The 21,480-nt window shown below is 58.1% G+C and overlaps 2 protein-coding genes across 3 annotated transcripts; one reads left to right on the top strand and one right to left on the bottom strand.

Moving 5' to 3' along the window:
* Positions 1-203: 203 nt before the first annotated feature.
* HPCA (hippocalcin) lies at positions 204-2,593 on the top strand. 2 transcript variants are annotated; one of them, XM_064525147.1, is made up of 4 exons: positions 204-261; positions 1,342-1,772; positions 2,024-2,129; positions 2,345-2,593. In XM_064525147.1, exons 2-4 carry the CDS (start codon positions 1,395-1,397, stop codon positions 2,440-2,442), a joined length of 582 nt encoding a protein of 193 aa, XP_064381217.1. In that variant the 5' UTR covers positions 204-261; positions 1,342-1,394; the 3' UTR covers positions 2,443-2,593. The 2 variants fall into 2 exon arrangements, with proteins under 2 accessions (XP_064381217.1, XP_025954061.2); XM_026098276.2 differs by lacking the exon at positions 204-261 and having other exon boundaries at positions 740-1,772.
* Positions 2,594-5,210: 2,617 nt separating this feature from the next.
* Positions 5,211-17,276, bottom strand: RNF19B (ring finger protein 19B). Its single transcript, XM_026098120.2, has 9 exons — positions 16,495-17,276; positions 11,792-11,997; positions 9,984-10,128; positions 9,373-9,535; positions 8,568-8,682; positions 7,924-8,064; positions 7,386-7,593; positions 6,472-6,603; positions 5,211-5,976 (listed from the first exon to the last, which is right to left on the bottom strand). Exons 1-9 carry the CDS (start codon positions 17,073-17,075, stop codon positions 5,508-5,510), a joined length of 2,160 nt encoding a protein of 719 aa, XP_025953905.2. The 5' UTR covers positions 17,076-17,276; the 3' UTR covers positions 5,211-5,507.
* Positions 17,277-21,480: the final 4,204 nt, after the last annotated feature.

Below are 21,480 nucleotides of genomic sequence, written 5' to 3'. Positions count from 1 at the left end.
TCAAGCCCCTCGAACGGCCTGAGTGCCTGGGCCCCCCCGGCTCCCCCCGGCTCCCCCGGACCTTCCCGGCCCCGCTGGGGGCCCCCGGAGCGGCCGCCCCCGCTGCTCTGCCCAGCTGCAGCCCGGTGGCGGGCGGGGCCGGGCGTGGCCGGGGTGGGCGGGGGCCGCGGCCCCAGGCCCCCCCCCCGCCACCCGCCGCTGCGGGGGCCGCTCCCGGGCTGCGCTGGCTCAGGGCGGCGGCGGCAGCGGGTCCCCGGGCAGGTAGGAGGCGGCGGCGCTGGGGGGCACCGGGGGGGGGGACCGGGCACCGGCACGGGGCCCCCCAGACCCGGGAACCCCCCCATCCCTGCCCCTCGGCGGCTGCACAGACCCCTCATGCCGGGGCGTCTCCCCCTGTTTGCCCCCCCCCCCCCCCCCCCCCCGGCGGTGGCACCGGGGCCCCGGAACCGGGCGGGGAGGTGCGAATCCTGCCCCGGGCTGCTGGAGCGAGGGGGGAGCCGGGGAGGTAGGTGGGGGGAATGGGGAGAGCCCAGCCCTGCTCCCGGGGGGGTCCCAGCCCTGCTCCGGGGGGGGGTCCCAGCTCCTTCAGCTGCGGGGTCCCAGCCCTGCTCCCGGGGGGGGTCCCAGCCCTGCTCCCGGGGGGGGGTCCCAGCCCTGCTCCGGGGGGGGGGTCCCAGCCCTGCTCCCGGGGGGGTCCCAGCCCTGCTCCCGGGGGGCCCAGCTCCTTCGGCTGCACGGTCCCAGCCCTGCTCCTGGGGGGGTCCCTGCTCCGGGGGGGACCCAGCCCTGCTCCCGGGGGGGTCCCAGCCCTGACGGACCCCCCCCCCCCCACCGGGAGTCCTGCCTGCCCTGCAATCCCAAGGGAAGGGTGTCCGGGGATGCCCTGGGCACCCGCTCCATACTTTGGGGGGGGCTGTGGGTGCTCCCATGCCCAGGGGCTGCAGCCCCCCCCCCCCGAGGCCATCCAGCCCCCCGCCTGCTCTCGGCAGGGCCCGGGCACAGCCGTGGGGTGGGGGGAGGCCGGTCAAGGTCCCCCCAGCGTGTCCAGGCTGCCCGGGCAGCGGGGGCACCCGGGGCCGTGTCCAGGCACCGCGCGCTCGCCCCGCTCTGCCCCTCCTGCTGCGCCCTACATAGCTCCTCTATATTATGCAAATGAGCTATAAGGGGCTATTATGCAAATGAGAGGGGGCTGGCGCTGCCTGGCACTGGGTCGTCCCCAACCCCGGCCCCGGCGGCACAGAGGGGACAGCGGGGATGGCGGGGGCCGCATCGCCGGCCGCCTCCGCCCTGGTGTCCGGGGGCTGCCGGGGGGCTCCGGCTCCTCTCGCCGCTCTCCCGTAGCGCGGAGGGACCCGCAGGAGCTCGGCCGGGAGCCTGCCGCCGCCGGCCCCGCCATGGGCAAGCAGAGCAGCAAGCTGCGGCCGGAGATGCTGCAGGACCTGCGGGAGAACACGGAGTTCTCCGACCTGGAGCTGCAGGGCTGGTACAGGGGCTTCCTCAAGGACTGTCCCTCCGGCATCCTCAACGTGGAGGAGTTCAAGAAGATCTACGCCAACTTCTTCCCCTACGGCGACGCCTCCAAGTTCGCCGAGCACGTCTTCCGCACCTTCGACACCAACGGCGACGGCACCATCGACTTCCGCGAGTTCATCATCGCCCTGAGCGTCACCTCCCGCGGCAAGCTGGAGCAGAAGCTCGCGTGGGCCTTCAGCATGTACGACCTGGACGGCAACGGCTACATCAGCCGCGAGGAGATGCTGGAGATCGTGCAGGTACCCGGCCTCGCTCGCGGCCCTCGGCAGAGCCCGCCGTGTCCCACCGCGGCGGGATGGTGGCCGGCCCCTTCTTGCCCCCTAAACTCCCCGAGGCGCCGGGCGTTCATTCCCTCATCACCAATTCGGGTCCGAAACGCCAGCCCCCTCCGTCCCGCCGCGCTCCGGCTGGCGTCCCCGTGTCCTTGGCGCGGCGGGAGCCGGGTCCGCCGGCCGGGAGCCCGCGCTCACCCCCGCCTCCCGCCCCCCAGGCCATCTACAAGATGGTCTCCTCCGTGATGAAGATGCCCGAAGATGAATCGACTCCGGAGAAACGAACGGAAAAAATCTTCCGACAGATGGACACTAATAACGACGGTAAATGAGAGGAGCCGGAGGGGATTAAGGCGAAGGTCTCAGGGCTAAATCCGGGGGTCTTAGGAGCAGCCGCACGCACGCTGATTAAATGCCTGGCGCCCGCCGGGTGGGCTGGGGGGAGCCGGGCGGCCGGGGCTGGGGGTGCCCCCGCATCGGGGAGCGGGTCCGAGGGGGGGGCAGCCGCGGCCAGGCTGAGCCCCGCGTCCTCCCCGCAGGGAAGCTGTCGCTGGAGGAGTTCATCAAAGGCGCCCAGAGCGACCCGTCCATCGTGCGCCTGCTGCAGTGTGACCCCAGCGGGGCCTCGCAGCTCTGAGCCCACCACGGCCCCCCCCCGGCACCCCGCGTCCCGGCACACGCCGCCCCGGCCCCCCCCCCCCCCGTGCGCCCCGTCTGGGCGGTGCCGGCGGGGAAGGGGCACCCGCCCCGTCTTTTAATACCTGCAGAATAAAGTTTGTCTCAGTGCAGCCGCTGCTGGGAAAGGGGCCATCGCTGCCGAGGGGAAAGGCCGGCTCGCGCCCCTTCGCCCCCCTCGTCGTGGCTGCAGGCGGCCTGAGGCCGCGGGGATGGGCTCACGCAGGTGGGTGCCAATGTGGGGGGGGCCGCACGGGTGCTGGGGCGCAGCGGGGCTGGCTGGGGCACCGCGGCGGGGTCCCTCCCCTGCCCCACTCCCAGCCAGGCGCTTTCGGCCGTGTCCTGCCCCGGCAAGCGGAGGTGCTGGGCGGTGCCGGGCTCGGCGCCGGGGCTGGCTGCGAGGAGACCCGCGAGCAGGAGCAGCCGCCGCACGCGGGGACGGGGGCAGCTTTGGGTGGGCACCTCCGCGCCTCATCCCGGGCCCTCCGCACCCCCGAGCCAAGCAGGGGCGCAGCCGGGCTCGGAGCGGGCGCCGCTCGGCCAAGGCACTGCCCTGCCGGGAAAGCAGAGCACCGGAGACGGGGATTTTCGGCATAACCGCGTGGCAGCTGAGGGCTGGACCCAGCCCCGGCACCGGGCACCGGCAGCGCGGAGACAACCGAGATGATGCTGGAGACCAAGTACTGCAGAGAGCACGTCCTGGGGACCGGCCACGAAACGGAGGACGATGCCGTGGATGGGGGCCCTGGCGAGGAAGGTGAGGTGCCCGGTGACGATGAGGATGAGACGCGTCTTCACGAGGAGCCTTTGGTGGCTCGAGGTGGTGAGTACAGGAGAGCGGAGGGGACAGGGACGGGGCTTGGGGACAGCCTGGGTGAGGTGCCCTGTCCCGGGGGGGGGGGACAGGCAGGAAGGGACGCCCTGGTGACACATGACGCCACGCGGTCATGGCTGCTGGCAGCCCGGGTGTGTGACCGGCCGCTTCAGCCGCAGCGTGTGGGGACGGCCAGGCGGGAGTGGGGCACGGCCACCCCCGGAGCTGCTCTCCTCCTCCGAGGGTTTGATCCCCCTTCTCCCCCCGGCCAGCGCGGTGGGATGACCAGCCCCTGCCACCCTCGTGCCCCGGGACTGCCCACCCCACCACGACCTGCCTGCTCTGCCCAGCTCCATCTTTGACCCCCTCTGCTCCAGGAAAGGGCCCCCATCGTGCCTCAGTTTCCCCCAGAGGAGGGTGATGGGAGCCGTGGGGCACAGCCGGGTGCCCTCCTGCCGTGACCACCCTGGGGGGGGGCGGTGGGGCCAGACTCACCCTCTTGACACCTTTGCTGCCCCTGGATCAGGCCATCAGAGCACCTCGGGGCCCAGGGGCCTGGCCGCGCTCAGCCCCAGCCCCACGGTCGGGGCCACCGGGAGCCCGCGGGGCTGTGCCAGGGCTGGGCACCGTCCTGCTGCACCTCGCTGCCGGCGCCAGCGCCGCTCCCCGGGCCCAAACAAAGGGAAAACTCCCCCTTCGCCTGCCTCCGCAGAGGGGAAGCACGGCCCCGTGCCCACCCCTGCATGCACCTTGCCGTGCCGTGCCGTGCCACGCAGGCGTGCTGGGCTGTGCCGTGCCGGTGCACCGTGCCAGGCCGTGCTGCCACCCCTGCCTCCGTGGGGATGCCCCTCGCGGGACAGGCCTCGCGCCCTGCCGGGTCCGAGTCGGGGAGGGACCAGCCCCTCGGGGTGGGGGGGGTCCTGCCGGCCTGCCCGGGGCAGAGACGAGCATCTCCAGGTACCGGGGCTCGACCTGCGGACAGAGCGGAAAGCAGAGGCATCAGGACTGACATGGACCTTCCCGAAGGGGACCGAGAGGAGCCTGCTTGGTGGCAATCACCATAGCAAAACTTCCAGTGGCTCCAAGCACCTCTGGGGGGAAGACGCTGGGGGTTTCTAATCACAAGAGAGCAAGAGCGACTGCAGCAATGACAAGGGCTTGCTGAGGGTGCTGGCAGGGAGCCGAGAGGCTGTGGAAAGAGCAGGCGTGAACCCCAGCACCCATCCTGTGCACGTAGGAGCCCGTTTCCCCTCCAGCCCTCTCAGCTCCAGCGTCCCCAGCTCAGACCTGTTCCTCCTAGGGGCTGCTTTCAGGGTGGCCCCTCCTCGTTCTCGGCAGACCCTTGCTGGGCGATACTCTCAGCAAAGCGCATCGCAGGCATAAGGCACCAAAACGTTTTAATTACAGGGACAGCAACACTGGTCTGGGCTCCCAGGATTGCTCTAGGGAACGGCCTAGCTCACAGCCAAAAGGCCGTGCCTCTTGCCACGCGGGTCGGCCTCTCACCGTGCCAGGTGGCTCAGGCAGAGGGCGCAAAGACTTTACACTCACCTACCTCCAAGGTCCCCTCCGCAGGCCGCCTCCGATCCCTTACTCACAACCAGCAGTGCTGGCAGCACGTGGTTAGCCCCGTCCTTCCTCTCTTTTAACCTGTATGCAGCCCTGCTGCACAGGGCGGTGGGAGAAGAGATGTTACCGCCCCAGGACGAGGCAGGTCCAGCCACGGTGGCCGCAGACAGGAGAACAAGGCTGTCACACCCCACTTTCTACAGGCGAAAGAGGAGATGCATCCATTTCCCCCAAGCAGGTGCCTTTGGCTAGGACAGTCCTCACAGACCCTCGAGCAACGGGCAGAGGCAGCCAGCGAGGGAGAGGATTTCACCATACATCTCTGGAAAGGACGAGCTGGATGCGAGTCGAATGACAACCAGAGTCTTTATTCAAACAGTCCTTCAGGATGTTTGCAGACGTACAGACACACGTACATATTTACACTCTTACATACCTCACAGAGCACTATCAAGCTCTTGAACGAATAAATTAAAACAAAAAGAGGGTGGGGGGTGTTTTTTCTTTTGTCATGTACGAAACAGCAACTCCCCAAGGTGAGGCTGGGGAGCCAGCTGGAGAATTGCAAACAGAAGCCAACATGGACACAACCCTGCCCCGAAAGATGCAATGACAGCAAATGTGCTTCTCAGCAGGAGGCCGCTTCATACTCTGGCTTCGATGCATTCCAGTTTGACTATTTCCTCTAGCCTGTACCCCTCCGCTTGGGCACAGTGGCTCAGGTGGGCACTTGGGCTCTCGGCACCTCTAGCTTTGGGGGTCTGTGGGCAGGCTGCTGCAGTCTGAGAGTGGGGAGAGTCGCATTCATCCAAGGTAATGTCTGGTACGTCATCCGACTGGCTGTCGGAGCTCTCCAGGTCGCTCCGTATGCTCTCGGGCTGGGCCAGGGTGATGTCCCAGGTTTTGCTGGCAATGCAGTCCTTTTGCTCACAGCTTTGGTGTTTGCATGTCTGCTCCTGCTCACCATCCTCTTCCTCTTCCTCCTCCTCTTCCTCATTCTCCGCCATTTGGGTGTGGACATGCAGAGAATCCTCTGTACTGCTGCCACTGGCCAGCTGGTAGTGACTTGGTTTGGCTTCGATGTCCACCTGGATCTCCATGTTATTGCACTCCCTGCAGAAACAAGCACCACCGTGTCACCAGGCACAGTTATCGGGGTCACGGCTAGGGTCACCCCCTGGCACTGCACCGCTGTACCAACAGCACGTTGCACAGACGTGAGCAAGATGCTGCTCATCACCCCATGGCATCTGGGGAACAAGAAGATTCCCTGCTCTCCTCAAATTCCTCTTAATGACAGCCAAGATTATCCCCGTACTGTGAGCCAGAAAACAAACTGGGAAAGCACCGGAGAGCCTGTGAGCAGCTGGGAACAGACCTCAAGACTCCTGGACATCAGATCCCTTTCTCAGCCTCTGCATTACATGTGGAGGCTGCTTCCAAATAGTCCCAGTCCTCCTGTGCGAGAAAAAGGATCACTCCACCTGCTAGCTACAAAGAGCAGTCCGGCGCACCTACGACCATCTCACCCCCTACAGCGGCACCTCCCAGAGTATAGATGTTTCCAGGACCCCCACCCACCACTCTCCTCACCATTGCATGTCCTACCTGTCCTGGGGGTTGTAGGAGCTGATGATGGAGCCGGCCATGGCTCGAGTGCTGGCACTGTCACTGATGGCCCCCAAGCTAACTGAGTCTTTGGGGAAAATCTCCTTCTGGACATCTGCCTGCACTTCCAGCCTGCAGGAAAGAAGGAAATTGCTCAGAAATGACTTAGCTGGTCCCTGAGGGCACCAAACAGTTGCTGTTTGCTGTGGGAAACCAGGTGGCCCCCTGTGCTGGCCCAGCTTGGCACCAAGGAGTTTAACTCCAACGGTTCTCTTCATTTAGTCTCATTCTTGGCTCCATTTAGGTAAACTCATTCTGTTTTCCATGACGAAGGTGAAGTTGTGTTTATATCTATGACTCATGCAATTCCTGCGAAGAACAGATTTCCACAGATCTAGCACAGAGTCATGATTATATCCTGGCTGCTAGAGCAACACGTGTCTCTAATTACCCAGCAGACTGACTCACAGGCAAGTTTGGAGGAAAACTGTGGTGTAACCTCCTGACTTGGAAAGCAGCAGCCCTGCTTGCTATAGGCCACTAGGGAACAAGAAGCATTTAAACCTCTAGGCTGGGATCAGAGGACTGGAAGAACTTTAAGCAGGCCACGCAGGCATCTCTGTGCTGTTCCCAATTAACCTGAAGCATCAGCTTCCCACTTTCAAGGAGCTCAGTAGGGACAGAAACTTGTTTCTACATCTTTGTCCTCTTTGCAAGAAGCAGCCCAACACTGACACCAGAAGTAGCCTGGTCTGCCACAAACCAAGAAGTGAAAATACGAGGACAGGACAGGACTCCTCAGCACACAGAGGGTCACCCACACTCCCAGACAGATTCCCAAACTAAGCCTGTCCCATTAGCACGGGCTCTGGGATGCTTTACCCCTTTCTTGCTGCGATTATCAGTTCAGTTACCTGCTGTACTTCCCCTTGCCTCCGGAGAGGACGCCACCACTCAGGGTACCACCGGAGAGGGCGGCGAAGCTGGCTGTCTCACTGTAGTTGCCCTGCATCACGCTGAGCCCGTCGGTGGGGCTCCCGCTGGTGCTCAGCACACTGGTCAGCCCCTCGATGCTGCTTTCACCAATGCTGGGGTTCTTCAGGGCTCGCCAGGCATCAGCCACTGGGGGAAAGAACAGCAAGTGTATCAGCAGAACCGTCCGGCTGTGACGGCACTGGCAGAGCTGTGGATCAGACACCAGGCAGCACGTTTCTCATCTCAGACTCTCTCCCTGCCTCCAGCAGCCAAAGGAAGAGCGAGATTTTGCTGCAAGAGCTACACAGCTGATCACCAGCAGAAGACTGAAGTGAATCACTGCTTCTAGCCAAACCCAAGTAAAGACTAAAAAACAGATGTTCGGATTTGGGAAACACAAGTCTCCTACCATTTCATTACAAGAAGCAATGATAGGGTCTTGCTTTATACCCTTCCCTTCACCAGTTACCACATTACCTGTGATTGGTCCATCATCTTCATCAAACTCTATCTTCACACCCTTTCCATTGGCCGTGCTAACGCCGCAGCCACCACCTCGGCACAGAGAGATCGGCACAACACCATACACGTAAGCCAGCATGATGGGGACTCCGATACCTGGAGAAGAGGATGCACTGAGTTAAGAGGAGCTTAAGGCTGAGCTGTGTTGGCCAGGCAGAGAGGACATTGGAAAGAGTCCCTACCCCAAAGTCATGTTTATGCTGCCTTTAACACAAAAGGGTCCTTGAAGGTCCTGGAGGACCCCTTGGTTTGTACTGCTACAGAGCAGGATGAGGGGACCCCCAGAGCACAGACAGCTTCAGGTGAACCCCCAGGGCATCAACCACCAAACCAGCCCATGGGTAAGGGAAAGACACACGTCAAGGGACTCCACTGCAGCTGTGGCATGGGTGACCAGTGCTCCAGACAAGCCTTTGCAGGGCTCCAGGCCAATTCTAGCACACGAGGCTGTGCAGCCTACGTGTGAAATGGAAGGAAGTGTCCAGCAAAGCACACAGGGCACGTCTGCAAGCTGCCCTTTGGCCATCCCCCCAGGGCTCGCCGAGTCATTTGTCTTTGACTTCTGGGCCAGGGAAGGGACATGAACAGTACCAACTCACCAACGCTGACCGCAGCGATGACTGGGGAGGCAATGACAGACAAGGTGACCCCACCGGTAATGGCCAGGTTCCTCTTGTGCTTGGATGTTTTCTTTCCCTCATACCTACTGTGGATCTGAGGGAAGGAGAAGCACCAGGTGAGAACACAGCCTGGCCAGGAACAACCACTAGCAGAAGATATTAATAAGCTTGTGATTTTACAGCCCTGTCAGCTGCATCAGCCTATGAAGAACCTCATCCTGACCACAGATCTCACAGATCAGATCTGGCAGGTAGGTCTGTGTTTAAGAAAAAGAAGAAGCTACGAATAGAGCGCTGACATGCCATTTCCTCCTTCTCGTTGCCTTCTTATCAGCACAGACATGCAACAGTATCACATAGTTCAGGGCAGCTGGAACCAGCCAACAGCCTGGCAGCAGGTCAGCATCAAAACACATCAGTGACTTCTGCTACGCAAGGTGTGACAGGCAGGGTCAAGCCACTGTCCCATAGAGGCCTTGTCACAGGCTGTATCAAAAGGGGCCAGGACTCTCCCTGGGTGCTCCTGCTCCAATGTGGAGGCACAACAGCAACATGATATTCATCTGAGAGGACTTCAGTCTGAAGGGCTATCAGCCACCACCTTCCCTCTCCCCATACAAAGCTCAAGAAATAAGACAAGCTCTAGAAGAGACAACTGAATTTCAGTTTTATGAAAAGACCCACCCTTCATATCAGGGCTAAATTTCTGGGCAGATGCCTTGGCTACGGAGAATGCCCCAAGCTGCACACTCCCCGGTTCCAGGCTTGCATTCTCCACACTCACCTTTCTTCCGACATACACAGGGATGCCGATGACCATAGCGGGAATGGCAATGCCGGCAATGAGAGAGATGCCTACAGGAGCCCCGATCAACGTGCCCAGCTGCCAGAGAATCTTCTTTTTACGGCTCCATGGCTTTTTGCCCCAGAACGTACAGCCAGAGGGGCTGTAACGGAAGGAAAAAAGGTACATGTTAAAAACGCACAGAACTCCACAATTCCTAAGCGTTCCCAAGAACTCCAAGTTCAACATCCACATAAACAAAAAACAAAACTTAGGAAATGGGTAGGCAACATGTGAAAGAGGTCCCCTCTTCTTCTCCACCAAGATTAATTTGCTCATCAAGGTGATTATCACATGACTGGGACTATGTTCAACATCCAGTATGTTAAGAGCTCTCACATGCAATTTTATCAGGCAACTGAGCCTTTCCTGGTGTGGAAGAGCCTCCTTACTTTAATGCAAGAAGAAAGTTGAAATCTGTAGGTCAGAAAGAAGATTTTGGAAAGGCAAAAGGATGAAAGGCAAGTGCATGCAATTAAACTCCCAAAAGCTTTAGAAAAGTGGGTGCTAGTGCAGTGACAGGAACCCACGTGGGTTGCTTTCCTTCCCACCTGAGGTAATGCAGATCCGAGATCTCCTTCATACACAGCCAGCAGAACTCACAGCCACACACTGCGCAGGTCATGTGGTTACAGCTCCCGTCGTTCATCTTGATGATATAAGCGCTGCAACGCGGACACGGTTTGATGTCATCCGCTATAGGAAGGAAGCAAGGGATTGAGTTGGACTCTGCGTGCTGGGGGTATCAATAACCGGTGAAGGGGTTCTCATCACGTTGAGAAACCCTTGTGTTCTGTTGCAGGCCAGTCACCTTTGCTAATCAAAGACAAAGTGGGAATGGCTACAACCAGCTGGTTCTGTCTTTAGCTTATCTTCAAAGCAAGAAGATAATACTGGAGAGCCAGGTCCTACCAAAACTATTTGCCTGGACAGCAGAGACTGAGAACAACAGTCATTTTAAAAGCTGATTCTAGGCTTGAATGGGATCTGTTCCAGAACATGCTTAAAGGCTGGGAACAAGTTATACCTGCTCTGTGCTAGCCAGGACAACAGTGTCAGCAAGAACCATTATTAAATTGCTCCACTAAGGCGATTCACAGGCCAAGAATGACAGAACAATTGGGAGAACAAGGCTTCAGAGAAACTCTGAACCTGGCCTTCAAAAGCAGCCTACAGCAGGGAGAAATGAGCCTGCAGCCGCACATGGGAGTCTGGTGCACATGCTGTGTAGTCCCCAATTTGCTGCTGGTAGAATAGAAAAAGGGTCCTTCATCTCTTCTTTATTTCAAGTGTCATCTGATCACAGTTATGCAATGGCTATCTGTGCAGCTCAGGGCTTTGCTGGCAGTGTCTATAACCCTCGACAATATGAAATCCAGCTGCTGAGAGACCAGCTCGCACCTTATTAATCATTGCATTGAATTCAGCAAGGATGAGGTGGGGAAAAAACAGTCTCAAGAATCTCCCTTTCAGTGGCTAAGCTCTAAGCCCTCCCTGGCAGGGATCTCCTTTGACAGGGTGAAAAGCTCAGAGACTACTTTTTTGCTTGCTGCTTTGTAGCACAGCCTGTGGCAGTGTCAGGGCCCTCTCACTGAGGCACGTTGAACCTTGATGTACAGCTGAGCCACCTTTGAACCGCTCACGGTAGCTGCATTCTGAGTAAGCATATTAACATTTTCATTCCTGACATGCTAGGAGAAGTAATATGTTTTATTTGGAGGTGGGGAGGGACTTTATGAAACGGCCACTTCCAAAATAATTCAGCTATTTTTAAAGAACGTCAACTCAGTAGACACAGCAGCTCCTACCAGGCAGCGTAGGAGTCTGTGGGTTGGCACTTTTCCTGTAGCTGACATTACTAACGCCTACCAGCGCAAGGAGCAAGGCTCCCCACACTGGGCTGGGCCGCTTTTGCCTGCTGCAGCAGGCAAACTTGGAGTTCAAGTTGGAAGGGTTAAAAGCGCCTATTTGTTCAAAGTTTAGATCGACAAGAAACGAGAACATCTGAGATCAAAACAGCCACAAGCATAGCTGGGGCGGATGAGGAGAGATCGAGTCCTGAGGAAGGACTCAAATGCACGTCGTCACCTACCACTGCTCTGTTTCACATTCTGACTTCTCGTAGGAGCCCGCCAGATTTGTTCTCTCACACGTGAGAAGGGGAAATGACTCTCAGCTTCACAGCTGTTCTCACCCGCTGCTGCTGGAGACCCTCATCTGTGCCATGTGGCAGCGTTCCCCCCGGGGCACTAACACCCCCCTCCTTTGATCGGAGGAAGCTCTGCACAACAGGTGCCTCTTTCTCAGCTTCACAGGCATAACTGCAGCCCCGAGTAACCAGAAACGCAGGAATCCATACCCGGCCCAGATTCCTGTCCGTAACTGAGGCCCGACGTGTGCTTGGTCCGTACTCGGAGCGTCTGTGCCCTTTGCTGGCGGGCCATGTCGCAGGTTTGGTTGGGATGCCATATCTGCTTGCAGTGATAGCAGAACTCCGTCTGGCAACCGTCCCTCTCGCAGGTCAGCTTCGGGCAGCTGGCACAGCCATAGGCGATAACGGCATAACTGGAGAAAGAAGACACCAGGTGAATTAGCAAAAACCAGAAAGTTATCTTAGGAACCCACAACTCTACGCACAAGGGTCATCAGCTGCCAGGCTGTCATGGCTCACACACCCCTTCCAAACTGCAGCGTTTTCAGGAAAGTTGTGTTATTTTTCAACAAATTACACCCCAGAGCAGGTTTTGTTAAGTCCAGCAGCCCGATGAAGGCACTGCATATTGCTGATGTTCTCAGCAAAAGCAGATGCCTGTGACGATACCCGTGCCATCCATTTTGGCAGCGCTGCCTCTGGCACTGGTTTGCTTCCAACGCCAGACCACAATCCATCTGACCTGTTGGGCAATCCTACAAGGGACACGCAAGATACACAAACCAAAATGCAGCTCTTCTCTCCAGCTCAGGTGAGGCTAAGCTTATTCCCCCAAGCCACAGAGCAGCGATCCCTAAAATTCAATCTGCCTAGAGGCAGCAAGTAAGGCTATCACTTTCTGAGCCGTTCCGTTTAAGCCAGCTGTTTCCACAGCCTGCTGCAACGAATTTCACAGGCTAGACGGGATGATACTCGCTTCTACCCTCCGGAGACTGCAGCAATATGGTACTGAGGGGCAGGTCAGCCAGAGCAGCCAGTCAGCCTGCCTCTTCCCGTTCAGCATTTCTGATCACTGTCTCTGTAGCAGCCTACGCTCCAGACAAATTCTCGCTGTGTCTTTCACTGCAGGGCCTGAAATTAAGTAGTGCTAATTAAGTTACTTGGGGCAGATACCTTTTACACAGACAGCTTACAATATTGAATTCTCCCCTCAGTAACTGCTGGGAGTTCTCACTGTCAATTCACACAGACCAGATTTGTCTTGCCCACTTTGCCTTGCTAACAGCCTGCTGCTGTTCCAGCCGCTTCAGGCTCACACTTCTCCTTGCAAGCACTGTGGCTGAACACACACAACAGTTCCTGAGGAAAGCCAGGTCTACGGAGGGATGAAACATGGCCCAGAGGGGCCTAGGAAAGCTAACGTTGTACTGGGCGCTTCCATCAATTGAATGATTCCAAACAAATGAAACAACGGGAGTTTCAGTGTGCACCTATTCCAAGAAGCAAGTTCTTGCTGATTTCCACAGAATTTCCTTTCTTTAAGAATAGCGAAAAAAATGGTCCGCTTCTGGATTAAGGCCAAACTTAAGTAAAAACAACTGGAAGTGCAAGACGTAAGAGAAAGAAGCCCGGGTCAGGATGTTAAACCGGCTCACTTTTTCCTGCTAGCACTGTTACGTCTCCACAAGGAAGTGTGCACGCAGAAGCCTGAATAGCAGCACTCTAGGAAAGCCGACTTACAGTCACCTGGGACGGGGTTGTTCCCACTGGCAGGGGCTGAGCAGAGCGATTCCAGAAGCACCTTCCGGTTCTGTGACATCAGGACAGCAAAGGGTATTTTGGATGACCACCTTCAGCATTTTTGTTGCAGGTCAGAGGAGAATGACTCCTTTTCAAGGTTTTATATTTAGAGCTTGTGTAGCTCTAGTTGTATTGCCTCTTCTCTGAGGCAGCAGCGTGAGAACAGCTGAATGTGTCATACCACAATGATTCATATCCCGTGGGAGTTTGAGCAACTTCATCCTGCCTGGGTACAACATAATTGCCAAAGAAACAACGTCTCTGCGCTGCGCGGCAGGGCTGAGAGGCACAACCACAGGGTCTCCGCATGCATCGGCAGCTGCACGCTCCTTGCATAAGAAGCCAGTGTTGGAGGAGAGACAGGATAGAGACACCCCGGGGAGGGACAAACTTGACCCATATTGACTCCTACACATATTATTTAGTGAAGATCCAGCTAAGCATCCTCACCTTGGTGCTACGATGCAGCCACGGACCTACCCTTGGCAAAAAGCTTCACCTTGACCAGCTGTTTTATGACACATGGCTATTTCAAATCATGTTAACAGTGGGTCAGGAAAGCTCAGCACAATATATTAAGCAACTTCATGTTCTGAATTAACCCTCAATAGAGACTTTGGGTTTTTCTAGCCAACTCAAGCAACTCTTAAGAGAAATGAAAATCCTCATCATTTATATTTTATTCCTGGAGCTGAAATGACAAATACCAAGAGCAAGCCCACAACTGCATGGAAAAATCTACAAGCCTTTCCACTACAAGGGAAAGAAATAACACATCTGTGAATTCAAGGTCAGCTAGAAAAAAGCTGTTCACGTGATGTGCCTAGAATTAGCCACTGCGGGACTGGAACGGCTAACACATGCCTCCACCTTCACCTGGCCTCTGACACACGGCTCCGCGAAACGGCTACTTCCTGGCTCAACCCCAGCCGCGACGAAAAGGGAAATTCTGACTTTTCCCCACGCAGTGAGGACAGCAAGCGTCTTCCCGAGACCCCAGCGGGGCTGAGGAATGGCAGAGCACTGATCCAGCCCACTCCACTTGGACAGCCAAGAGTTGCTCGCCGCCCCTCCTCCTGTTGCTCCGAGGGAGTCAGAGCCTCGCCGCGGCTGCCTTCAGCCTCATTCACTGAGCTCAGCCTACACAATCCGCTTTGTTTAAAGGTTCTGTTATTCTCCCAAGCCTCTTGGAGAGATACAGCGTGACATACATCAGGCAGCAATATCAGCTGATTGTAGCAAGGAAAAAAAGCCCCAAATATGGAAAATGATTCATATTAGGATTGGTGGTGCATCAATTGACCAGTGTTTCCATGGCAACACACTCCAGTGTTGGTACTCCTCCTCCTCAAGCAGCACAGCGAAGCTCTTTCATTTAGGGGAGACTGCAGTGCATGTGGAAGGCTCCCCAGCCCCGAAGCGCTGCAGGGACCCCCGGCAGAACGGCTGGGCGTCGGTGCACCCCAGCCCTAGCGCTCCCGATCCGCCTTGGTCCTCTGCCACTGCTACGGAGGGAAAGCCCGCTGTAAATAATTCACGCTCTGACTTTACATAAGCACAACGAAACAAGGTTGCTGGGAAGAATGAAAAGGGAGATTCATTCCTCTTGCTGCCAGCGGGCTGACTCCAGCAGCCTTTGCTCGAGCGCTGCCGGAGTACTAACGGTGCCAGTCCCAGCGACCCACCGGAGCTGCCTGCTTTCCAACAGCCAGGGCCGCTTCTCGGTTCCTGCTGCGCAGCTTAGAGGCGGACGCCCGCGGAGGCCGGCTGGCTGGCTCGCCTTGCTGACAGGCTAACAGCGAGGATGCTTCTCATTGCACAAAGAGCTGTAGGTGACAGCGGTCTGCCCAAACCCACCACAGCAGCGGCTGTATCAGCTTCAGGCTGGGCTGCTCTCAAAGAGGCAACGCCCTCCGGGCCACGCTGGGGCCAGCTTCTCCCTGCTAGGCAATCTCAGCTACACAGATGACATTTACACCTCACCCTGAGCACAGATAAACATCGCAGTAGGCAAAGAGCAGAAATTCAGTAAGCAGTAACCAGATTTTCTCTAGCTGATTAACAGAGTAGAAAACAGTGGCATTCCCTCTGGCACTACTCTGCGGGCAGCATAACCTGCTCTATCTCCCTGATCTTACCCCCAGCACTATCAAAACATCAAGATCTAGCACGTGATTTTGTTTCAGAAACTAACATAGCTGCTGTTCACTATTAACACTGCCTTCCAAAGAAATGAGTCCTCATACAGCAGTGCTCAGGGCTGTGAAAGGGGTAACCTGAGACAGGTTAACTGATTTGCATAGGCAGGCTATTACAACGCTCTGATTAAATCTTCACAGTCCTCCCACCAGCTTTCCACCCTGACTACTAGGTCGGACTTTCCTCTAGCGTTCATGCTACCCAGCGCTGCATTTCAAGCTTTCTGTATTCCTGCTGAACTTTGCAGCGCCGTCTCTAAGCATTTCGATCAAACCCCTTTTCCAAGCAGCTTTGGCTTGGAAAAGGGAAACGCAAAGAGAAACGTAACAGAGTCCAGTTAGAGGAAAAGAGAAGAGAAAATGAAAGCAAAGAGCAGATAACTACAGAGTCGTCAGACTTGGGTGGACTGACTTCTGGACAGACAGACATTTCCTGACTTAGGCAATGGGTAGTGAGTCAACATCATTCCTCCGTGCCATGTATCCATGTCCTCACCAGGAAAAAGTGACTGCTAGCACTTCTCTTCCCAGACGGGAACGCTGCAGGGGGTCCCTGGGCACCGGGAGCTCCAGCCCTCAGGGTTGCAGGCGGCGAGGGCAACCCCCCGCTCCCCGTTTGTGCGGGAAAAACTTGCCGTTAAACTAGGGGAATGAGGGCCCAGCTCAAACTCCCTTCGAGCCCCTTTGCAAGCATCTAGCTCACCTGTACTTCCAGTGCCCAGAGTCAAGCCTTGGAGCGACCGGTGGGAGCATCATTTTGGCCCCAGGGGCCTATCCGTTAGCCGTGCCGGACCGGTCGCCGGCCGGCCGTCAACGAGAGCTCGCGACCACGGCTTCTCGCTGGCCTCCGCGCGAGCGGGGCCGCGGGACCCCCGCGGCGGCCTGGCCCTCCCCGAGCGCCCCGGGACTCACCCGCAGTCGGGGGCCGGGCACCAGCGGCAGTCGGGGTCGGCGGCGAGGCAGCGGCGCAGCATGAACTCCTCGTACTTGGCGACGAGGTGCGGGGAGTCGCGGAGCAGGCGGCGGATGTCGGCGGGGTTGAGGCGCTCGCTGCACTCGGGGCAGCAGATGTTGACGCGGGACTCGGTGATCTCGATGCGCAGGTACTGCCGCAGGCAGGCGCCGCACGACCGGTGCGGGCACGACAGCAGCCGCGGCGCGTTCTCGGCCGGCTGCCGCACCAGGCACAGCGGGCACTCCAGCTCCTCCTCGCCGCCCGCCTCCGGGGCCGCCGCCGGCTCCTCGGGAGGGGGCGGCGGCGGCGGCGGCGGCGGCGGTGGCGGCGGGGCCGGCGGGGCGGCGGGCGGCGGCGGCGGGGCGGCGGGCGGCGGCTCGGCCTTGGCTCGGCGGCGGCCGCCCGCGGCGGAGGCGGCGGCGGCGGAGAAGACGCTCTGGAAGGAGAGGCGGCGGCGGCGGCCCGGCTTGGGGCACTTGGCGGCGGCCGAGTGGATGGAGGAGGAGCGCGGCGACTCGGAGTCCCGCTCGGAGCCCATGGCCGCGCCGCGCCCGCGGGGGCGCCGGGTGCCGGGCGACGGCGTCCGCTGGCGGTGGGGGTCCGGGCGCCGCCGGCGCCGCGCGACGAGGGGTTCCGGGGCGCCGCGTCCCGCCGGGCGCTGCCTCCGCCGCGCTGCAACGACAGCGGCGCCGGACCCGAGTGAGCGCGGCACCGCCCCGCGCCGCGCGCCGCCCACTGCGCACGCGCCGCGCCGCGCCCCCGCCCCGCCCCGCCCCGCCGCCGCGTGACGGGCCGCGGCCGCGCGCGCCGCCATTTTGGCGCCGGGCGGCGCCCGCGGGCCGGTCTGAGGCGCTGGGCGGCGGCCGACCTCTCCCTGTGGCGCCGGCGGCTCCCCGCGCTGCCCCAGGCGGCCCCGAAGCGGCGCGGGACCAGGCGGCCCCCGCGTGCGGCCCGGAGCCCGCCGCTGGGCCGCGGCCTTGCCAGCGCCGCCGGGCGCTCCGGGCCCCCGCCCCGCCCCGAGGGGCCCGGGCTGCTAACGGTGAGTCGCAGGGGAGCGAGCGGCCCCCGGGGCTTTGGCGTGCGCCTCGGCCCGGGTGAGGCGCTGGAGCTGGGGCCCTGGCCGTAGGTGGTCCCTCTGCAGCCGCCCTGGGCCTCCCGCCCTGCCTTCCCGTGTGGTCCCCCCGGTGCAGGGTCCCGCAGGCGCCTGCCCGTCCAGCAGCTCAGGGTTTGGCCTCTAATCTCCGTCTTATAAAAGCACTGGTGTTACAACCCGTATTTTTGCTGTGGCAATGCACAGGTGTAAGTGCCTCTGCTCCCTTTTGAGGCTGGGAGCGGGTCCCCCGGTGCTGCGGGGTCTGCCAGCCTCCTCTCCTGCTCGAAAGCAGCTAAGCTGATGGGATGGGTGCTGTCTCGTACTGCGCTGGTGAGGCGAAGCAGAAAGATCTGTTGTGTCTATGAAGCGCGTGTTAAATCAGGCGCAGAGGGGGCTGCTTTCCCTGTAGACTGTCAGGTTCTAACTGTAGTTATTCATGTGGCAAGAAAATGCGGCTTCATCAGTGTCTTCCAGCCACTGCCACCCCTGAAATCATTTCTCTCAGTAAAGCCTATTTGCCTAGTGGTTACCTGGCCCCTTCCCTGCTGTGGAGGGCCTCGCTCGCTGCCTCTGGGATGCAGAGCAAGGTTTAGCGAACCAAACCTGGGCTGGGAGTCAAAAGCACCTGCGTTTCAGTGCTCGTGCTGCTTGACTAGCTGCAGGCAAAGGCCTTGTGCCTGTCTGTGTGGCAGACATAACGATGACACCTCTGCGTTTGATGGATGAATGAAGGTGCAGGGGGCATATATCACCTGCATATAAGTACACAGATGAAGCCTCCTCCTCCTCTTCTATTGCTCTTCCAGCTTTCTTATTACTTTCCCCATGCTTTTCTTAATCAATTCTGTGCCTGTCGTATGCCCTTGCTTAGTGGTAATCCCAGGCTGCCTGCTGCACCCAAGTCTGTCTCTAGAGTTTGTGTTCTTCAACCCTTTGCCCGTTCTCCCTCATCTCTGCTGTGCTCTGGCATTCCTGCCACAAGACACATGGCTTTGGCCCAGCTAGAAGCTTTGGACCACGTTTAGAATTGGCCTTGGACTGTTCAGTTCCTGCCTGGGATCAAGAACCCTGTTGTTAGCAGCCTAATTTAGCAAGAGAGCCAAACAACTCTGCCCCAAGAGAGGCAGTGATGTTACCAGGGTGTCTGTGGAGCGCTTTGCCCCTAAGCGGTGGGAATTATTGAGCTCTGGTGCCTGGCAGACTGCCGGGTCATAATAACTTGTCGTGGTTAGGAATGAAGGTTCTTCTGATGTGAAGCCCCCAGAATGCACTGACGCGTGAGAGGATGCTCTCCCCATTTCACTGTTTGGGAGCGAAGGCCAGAGAAAGAAAGGAGAGATGTTATACTGGTGTGAGATGAGACTAGAGCGAAAGTATCTGCTCTTGTCTGAGGCAGGCCAGGTATGAGGCATCTTTAAATGGCTGTTGCTGCCCGTCTGTAGCAAAGGCTGTCTTGGTTTGGTGATTTCACTAGAAGAAATCACACTCCTGACTGAAATAGAGAAACCTGAAGAGGACGTGTGTGTGGGACGGATCTCCCAGACTGCGCTCTGACAGCTCAGCCCTGCGTCCTTTGCAGTACAAGAGCACAGACTGTAACTAATTGTGGGAAGGTTTCATCTCAAAAGCTAATGCGAGACAGGCCTGAATTACCAGTAGTGCAGACAAACAGAGAGACAGAGAGCAAAACCATCTGGAGTCCCTGGGAAATGCATCAGCTCGTAACGTGCTGACGGGGCAGAAATGACTCTTCATTCCCTTATATGAGGAATCAGGGTACAAACAGGGCTGGGAGAGGCCAGGGTAAATCTGAGGGGCTCGCACAGACTTCAGAAACATTTTCTGCCTTCCCAGCTCCCAAGCTGTTTGACCTTTTGCCAGTCTTTGCACAGCTGAGTGAATTTAGCACTTTTCTGGTTCTGGTGGGTGCAGGTTTCTTCCAACTGCTGTGACCCTCCAGTGGTCCAGACATACCATCTACTCAAAAACAAGTTCTCTGCAGCTGAGGTGTTTCTCTGTGGAGAGTTTCCATAGCTCTTGCCAAGAGCAGAGGCTCCTGCTCAGCACGTTTCTGACCAGGGAGCAGTTTGAACATGGTAGTTTGTTTTGATTCAAACTGAAAAAAAACAACCAAAACCCGAGGCTGGGAAGGAGAGCGCACACGGAAGCGTGCTGCCAGGAAGGAGGGGGAAACGACTGATTGGAAAGTCACCGGATTGGGAGTGAGATCAGATTAGCTGCTCCCTGGGGCTACAGGGAAATTGTCACCAGTCTGACTGTTTGACTGAGGGACATTTGAAAAGATAAAAAAAAAGGGAGATTTTAAATGCTTCACTGAACCACTCAGCAAATCCCAACTCCGATAGGCAAATTTGCTCTTGCTTACACTGGCAGAAAGCTGGAACGCTGCTGACTTCTGACCCCGCTGCTTAAATCAGAACAGGATTTGGCACAGGCGACTTTTAAGCTGCCTCAAAGTGCTGTATCTCCCAGGAAGGCTTCCAGCAGCAATGCAGCGAATGCTTTGTCCGGGCACCGGTTGCAGCCAGCCCACGCTGCCTGGTGCCTTTCTTTGTCTGGATGAGAGAAGCTGGGGAGGTTGCGCTGGGCTGAGCCTGCCTTTGGGAAGCACAGTGCCGCTTTCCAGGGAACTGCCCCAGCCGCCCACACCCCAAAAGCCCCTGCGAAGCAGAGTGAAAGATCTGTCTCCGGCTTCGAGGAGGAAGAGCCTCTGGTGATGTAATGAAAACTCCCCTTTGTAATTCAGAGAGTGAAAGCAGAGGCTGGCTGCCGGGAAGGGTTTGCAAAACTCTGCTCGCAGACTAGGAGCATTTGCATGGAGGGAGCGGGGTGTGCCATGGCCGGGAATATTGCTGCGGTGTAGCGCTGGCAGACAGGCACGCCGGCTTTGGTTTGTGGCTGATAAAATAGAAACTCCAGCTCCTGCCATGTCCCCTTCACCCCTGCTTTCCTGCTTACCCAGATATCACAGGTGTGGTAAATAGCTGCCTGGTGCTCTCATCCTTGGCCTGCAGGACACAGAGGGATGTTGAAAGAGCTATTTCAGGGCACGCAAAGATTCAGTCTGCCTGAAACCTGCAGGTCGTCTTGGCACCGAAGTGTGAACCCCTCCCTGGAGCAGTCTCTTTTCTCTAGAACTGCGTAGGTCTTCTCAGGGTTTCTCCCTCCTTACCCAAGCAGGGATGGGCTGTTATTCATAGGTCACAGAGTTGCACTGCAGAACAGATGGAGTTTAGAGAAAATCCAGCTCATGTTGCTGGTTTCTGAAATTACCACAGATAAAGTAAAATGAGGGAAAGAGGGGAATAGCTTAAAACTGGGAGCTTGGACTGTCAAATTCTTCCTTGTTGCCAGACAAAGTATCCCGGGATGACTCAATTCCAGTCTATCTGGGCAGGTTGAAATCTTGATCCTGCTTGGGTGAGACAGCCGGTGCCGTTAAAGGCATCTAGATGGATCGGGATTCACCAGAGCCAAAACGCAGGTGACAGCTCAAAGGGCTGTCTCACCTCCAAACCTGTCACAGGGCACAGGTACAGCCAGGTACACGCTGTGACAGGTACGCCTGCAGACAAACCTGAGGGGTTGCTGTCATCTCAGGCTCTAGGCGATGGCAAAAGGATGCCACAGACCCAAGCAGCACAAAGGTGATTTTAAACCTATCTGAGCTGCAGTGGGGACATCTCATTCAGGCGCCCTGTTCTGAACAGCTGTGCCAAGAACACACTGGTCTCCCCGATTCCTCCTCTGCTCTCCCATGTGCAGAGCAGGGTTGGCAGTGTGGGTCTGCTGAGGGGTTCAGTGAAGCATAGCCACGAGAGCTCTGAGA

Source organism: Dromaius novaehollandiae, chromosome 23, assembly GCF_036370855.1.
Source record: "Dromaius novaehollandiae isolate bDroNov1 chromosome 23, bDroNov1.hap1, whole genome shotgun sequence".
Taxonomy (NCBI): domain Eukaryota; kingdom Metazoa; phylum Chordata; class Aves; order Casuariiformes; family Dromaiidae; genus Dromaius; species Dromaius novaehollandiae.
The sequence above is the reverse complement of the archived record's forward strand: the minus strand, read 5'-3'. Positions and strand labels throughout refer to the sequence as shown.